Source organism: Otolemur garnettii, unplaced genomic scaffold (genome assembly GCF_000181295.1).
Source record: "Otolemur garnettii isolate 467f Iridium unplaced genomic scaffold, OtoGar3 scaffold00046, whole genome shotgun sequence".
In the NCBI taxonomy this organism is placed as follows: Eukaryota; Metazoa; Chordata; class Mammalia; order Primates; family Galagidae; genus Otolemur; species Otolemur garnettii.
This window is the reverse complement of record NW_003852441.1, coordinates 10,669,298-10,675,297: the sequence shown is the minus strand read 5'-3', so window position 1 is coordinate 10,675,297 and position 6,000 is coordinate 10,669,298. Positions and strand designations below refer to the sequence as shown.

The following is a 6,000-nucleotide window of genomic DNA, read 5'->3' as shown; positions in this document are numbered from 1 at the left end:
AAAAAAAAAAAAAAAGCCAGCTGTTGTGGTAGGCACCTGTAGTCCCAGCTACTTGGGAGGCTGAGGCAAGAGAATCGCCTAAGCCTAGGAATTGGAGGTTGCTGTGAGCTGTGATGCCATAGCACTCTACCGAGGGTGACAAAGTGAGACTCTGTCTCTAAAGAAAAAAAAAGAAAAAAATTAATACTAAAAAAGACATTCAAGTGAATCTAAAACAGTAAAAACATTTGTAACTTACACTTCAGGTGTTCTCCTGCTCCAGATAACAACTGGTAAAAGATATGAAAGGTGCGCTCATCTTTTGCTTGACGAACAGCACGAGATTTTTCCAGAAGGTCTGAGCAAAGATGGTTAAGAATTAAATTACTTAAAAGAAGGTCCTTTATCAGTGTCTATACAAATGTAACTCATAGGGGCAGTGCCTGTGGCTCAAGGAGTAGGGCACTGGCCCCATATACGGGGGGTGGGGTGGGAGAGTGGCGGGTTCAAGCCCAGCCCTGGCCAAAACTGCAAAGAAAAACCCAAATGTAACTCATAAAATGTTTGCCTTCTGTGATATACATCAACTATCCTACAAAAAACTATTCTAAATGATTGTACTTATGAAAAAAGAAAATATGCAATTAATAGTTCTCCCTAATCTTCTAGAATGACTGGATTTCAAGGGAACTTAAAGACTACAGGATGCTTCCCTCACCCTACTCCACCCCTAACTTGGATTACATTCAAACAATACTGCACTATACCAGGAACTATAAGAAGCTATTAAGAATTAAATACAGTTCGTTAAAAGACAAAAAGCCCTGTAATATCAGAATTAGTATAATAATTTTACAAATAAGGAAATCAAAGCACAAAGAACTAAGTCAAAATGGCATAGCTAATAAGTGCTAGAGTTGGGAATCAGAATTTGGTTTGACTCCAAAATGCATGAGCTGTACCACTAGGTTACCACAACAGCCCCCTTGTATGCAAGCCTCTTACATGCTAGGTGCCAGCCCCTTACATTTAGCACCTCCTGTGATTTTTCCAAATAAATGTCTTTCCAAATGTTGAGATTAGCCACTGGCCTTCCCTTCTCTACTCTGAAGAACCCACTCAGCTCCTGCACTTCAGACTACTGCACGTAAGATTGTATTTGGGGTCCAGATTAGAGACTGTTTTGGATCCTTGGTCCAATGTCTTGATGCTTCTGGAATGTCTATGGTTCTGTCACACTGGGCTGTCACAGGATCTGTTTCACAGCTTTGGGAAGATGATTGCTTCTTTTTACCTTGGGGCCACCAAGGTGAATTAATTCTGTATGTGCCAGACAGCCTATATTTGAAATCAAAGCCCAGGCTTGGCGCCTGTGGCTCAAGTGGCGGGTTCGAATCCAGCCTGGGCCCTCCAAACAACAATGAAGGGCTGCAACCAAAAAAAAAAAAAAAAAAAAGAAATCAAAGCCCAAATACATCCTCCACATCTGGTGAAAAATACAATCATATAAAGGATGCTATAATACACCAATATGAAGAAAGCTGAACCACAGATTCATTCCCTGTCATCTTCAAGGGTTTCTGGATTTTGCTGGTTCTGAGAATATTCAGAGATATAAAATACTGTTCGTGATTTATAACTTTACCACAATGCAATATATCAATGTAGCAAAATTGTATTTGTATCCCTTGAAGAGAAGTGGACAAAAAAATACATGGAAAAAAAATGAACCAGAACTAGGGACAGAAACAACATATTTCTATCACTGGAGGTTATTCTAACAAGCATCAGAGACCTGTCATCTGTACCCTTTCTAACTGGCACTCTATCATTCAGAATCATTTCTACGCAGGCATTTCTAGGAGCCATTTTAAGCAGGTGACATTTCTTAGGACTATTCTATATATTTGATATTTTTTTCCCTCCAACTTTATTCTACTTAATACTAACTGAAACTACTTTAACTTTGTAATTTCATAAGGATGGTTTGAATGAGTACATGCTCATTTTACCAATACCAGAAGTAGTTGATAAAAAAAAAATGGGTTAATACAAGAACTGAATAGTAGTTGCACACAGCACTTATCTAAATGTCCCGTGCCACATAAACGCAAATAGGTTCTGGCCTAGTATTCAAAACAAACAACAGTAACAAAACCCTACTGTTTTAGAGTTAATATACAGAGGTTGAAAGTATTTAGACAAGCCATGATACCTGGTGGCTTAAGTTTTATCATCTGGATAATGGAGTTCCATCACAGAGGTTGCTGTGAGGCTAAGAGTAAATCATTCTCTATTGTGGGTTATGCAATTATGAAAAAGGATACATGTCTCAATGTTGGCCCCAACGATATAGCCAGTTACATCAAAGTTGATCCGAATAAACTTGCCCTGAAAATAAAAAGAGAAAATTGACAAGTAAGGACACAGAAGATCTGAACACTAAAATAAAACAATAAAACAGTGTACCTGCCAAGTGTCCATGAATTGGTTACCAAAAGGGACCCATTGCTTCAAATAAAAAGCCTTAATAAATTTTAAGAAAAGGACAATAAAAACATGGTATTTTTCTGGGCATTAACAATATAATTATAAATTGTTAACAAAAGTAATAAAATCTTAGTCAATCAGAACTTTGAAAAAGCTATTCTAAATAATTTAAGACATAAATAAGATATTTTAATGGCTTTAAAGCAGTGGTTCTCAACCTTCCTAATGCTGTGACCCTTTAATACAGTTCCTCATATTGTAGTGACCCTCAACCATAAAATTATTTTTGTTGCTGCAACTATAAAACTTTTCAAAGAAAACAGGAGAAATTTTTTGTGACCTTAGATTAACCAAGGGTTTCTTAGATAGAATGTAGAAAGCATGAAGAGAGAGCATGAAGAGAGAGATCTTAGGATTTCTAGATAAATACCAATTTTTAAAACATAGTTGAATATCTATCTTTATATTTACTATAGTAAAGTCAACATGCTCTTTCCTTATTAAAGTGAACATTGTTAGATTTATACTCTTACATCATCAGTCAGCTTGCTCATCCTTTTTTATTTTTTATTTTTTTTTGAGACAGTCTTACTCTGTCACTCTGGGTAGAATGACACGACATCATCATAACTCACAGCAACCTCAAACTCTTGGGCTCAAGCAATCCTCTTGCCTCATTTTTTTTTTTTTTTTTTTAATAAAGACAGGGTCTCACTCTTGCTCAGGCTGCAGCTTGCCCGTTCCTTTACACACTACTTTAGGACCCTTCTCACCATGTCCAATGTGTTGGGTTTTTTAGTGCATATTTCCTTTTCTCAGAAAAAATGAATAGTCAGTTTGGGGATGCTGCCACAGAAGTTTCTGAGCTATATTTTATTATACATAAATTACATAGATGATTTTTTAAAAAAAAATAAAAAAGGAATAATTTCCTAAAATCAATAATCCATTATACATATTTTTGCTCAATATTACAAGAATTCATTAAGAACTCACCCAATGTTCCCATTTAAAAAACCCAAACGAAGCTAACAAACAAGGTACAAAGAGAATTATACCTGGGAACACAGGGGAAATCCCCGTGAATAATACTGGTTTCCTGCTCGAGGGGGAATGAAGTGTGACTATTTTTAGTCCTCCATTTCCAACTTCTAACACTGCCTCCACCAAAACCTACATGCTATTTCCTACTATCTAATAGCCTCACTCTACCACACTAAGAAATGCGTGGCAGATGTGACATGCTCAGACGCCGTCCATCATCATAACAGACGTGCATCCATGAAGGGTCTGCTCCTGATGCCCTCAACCCGAAAATGCTCAAGAGGCAGTTAGAGGTGTGAATTCTGTTAAGAAGCAAAGGCATTTTGGGACCAAAGACTTACTGCCTTCCTTGGTCATGTGTTAATTTTAAAAATCCAATCATTCTACATAATAAATTATCAAAACAAATGGCAAACCCAAAATACTCTGAATGTGAGCCTGACATACATGACTGAACGTGCGTGGACAAAAGAGTAAAATTCATGAACTCAGGACTTCCTTATGAAGTTAGGGTGGTGTCAGTTAGCAAAGCCCTGCAGCCTAGATGCCAATCTTTTGTCACCAGACTTTACGAGGTAACGAATTCCGCTAAAGACTGGCATGTAAATCCATCATAACGAGGCTGCTGCCAGTAGTGAGCATTTAGAATTCTTCTTTTAGGCTCGGTGGTTGTGGCTCAAGTGGCTAAGGCGCCAGCCACATACACTGAAGGTGGTGGATTTGAATCCAGCCTGGGCCCGCCAAACAACAATGATGGTTGCAACCAAAAAATAGCTGGGCATCATGGCGGGCACCTGTGGTCCCAGCTACTTGGGAGGCTGAGGCAGGAGACTCGCTTGAGCCCAGGAGTTGGAGGTTGCTATGAGCTGTGATGCTACAGCACTCTACCCAGGGGGACAGCTTGAGGCTCTGTCTAAAAAAAAAAAAAAGGAAAAAAAAAGAATTCTTCTTTTATAGAAAACCTGCTAATCAAGAGTTATATAATAAAACTGACATCTTGCTTGCTTGTTTGGATTTTTTTTTTTTTAACTGGGAGAAAAATTTTCCTTCCTTTTGAGACAGGCTATTGGCATGTCACCTGAGTACCACTTTTACACAAAAACCCCACTTTACACAATGAATATAATTATGGCACTGAGAGATGACCCCCATTAAGATGGACACGGCAGCTATGCTTTTCTAACACCTGAAGAGAAATGTGGCCCGTGTGCTCCTAGGGGCAGCCAAGAGGTAGTATGGAACAGAGGAGAAGTGGGGGGGGTCACAGAAATAGTGCCATCTGAGCCTAGCAGTTGCAGAATTCATCAAGTACATTAGCTGCTTCAAGATAAATGGGAATTTATAGGGAGGTTCTGTGCTTATTTATCTTTCAGTTCTTTTGAAAAAGAAAAAACTACTACAGGGCTGGGCTCACGCCTGTAATCCCAGCACTATGGGAGGCCGAGGCAAGAGGATCACTTGAGGTCAGGACTTCAAGACCACTTGGGCAACAATGAGACCCTGTCTCTACAAAAAATTTTTAAAAAGTAACTAGATGTGGTGGCACATGTCTTTAGTCCCAGCCACTTGGGAGGCTAAGGTGGGAAGATTACTTGAGCACAGGAGTTTGAGACTGTGGTGAGCCATGATAGACTGTGGTGAGCCTAGTGACAGAACAAGACCCTGTAGGGAAAGGAAAAGGGAAAGGGAAAAGGAAAAGGAATAAAAAAGATCTGCGATCCTGATCTGATTTCAACTTCTAAGCTGTAAGGAAAACTATATCTGCTATTTTCAAGAGAGACCACCTTCTGAATTAACAGCTATTCAAAGTAGCAACAAGGAGGCTCTTCTCTCTCTTCTGCTAGTAAGTTCTCACTTAAAGCATTATCAGAATGCAAAAATCAAATATTTCAAACTTTTGACAAAGACCTATTAATATTTTGCTTCATAATTATAAAACATTTCTACTTTTAGGTTTACAAAAACCAATTAGAATGGTCAACCCAATGAATTTTCTCATTTCTACATCATTTCTTTCTTTTAATAATTTTCTTTTCTTTTCTTTTTTTTTTTTTGAGACAGAGCCTCAAGCTGTCCCCCTGGGTAGAGTGCTGTGGCATCTCAGCTCGCAGCAACCTCCTACTCCTGGGCTCAAGCGAGTCTCCTGCCTCAGCCTCCCAAGTAGTAGGGACCACAGGCACCCGCCACAACCGGCTATTTTTTGGTTGCAGCCGTCATTGTTGTTTGGCGGGCCCGGGCTGAATTCGAACTCGCCACCTTGGGTGTACGTGGCTGGCGCCTTAGGCACTTGAGCCACAGGCACCGAGCCTCTTTTAATAATTTTCATATATGCCTTCAGCATTTGTCCACATGTAGGAACCTTATCAGATACATTTTGATGTACAAAAATCCCACAAGGTTAAAGAAAACTGTTAGCTGTCTGTTTAGCAAAATAGTCTCTCTAAATTCTCGTTACAAAATACCAGGTAAGGAAGTCCTTCCTACCGA

The 6,000-nt window shown here is 39.0% G+C and overlaps 1 protein-coding gene across 2 annotated transcripts in view; it reads right to left on the bottom strand.

Annotated features, from left to right (window-relative positions):
• Positions 1 to 6,000, bottom strand: part of MYH10 (myosin heavy chain 10) — a 164,844-nt gene that overhangs the window by 84,407 nt on the left and 74,437 nt on the right. For both annotated transcript variants that reach the window (XM_023513988.1, XM_003791102.2), the window contains exons 7-8: positions 2,307 to 2,370; positions 239 to 337 (exon numbers count right to left, since the gene is read on the bottom strand). In XM_023513988.1, coding sequence (XP_023369756.1) covers positions 239 to 337; positions 2,307 to 2,370 — 163 coding nt within the window. The remainder of the gene's footprint in view (positions 1 to 238; positions 338 to 2,306; positions 2,371 to 6,000) is intronic.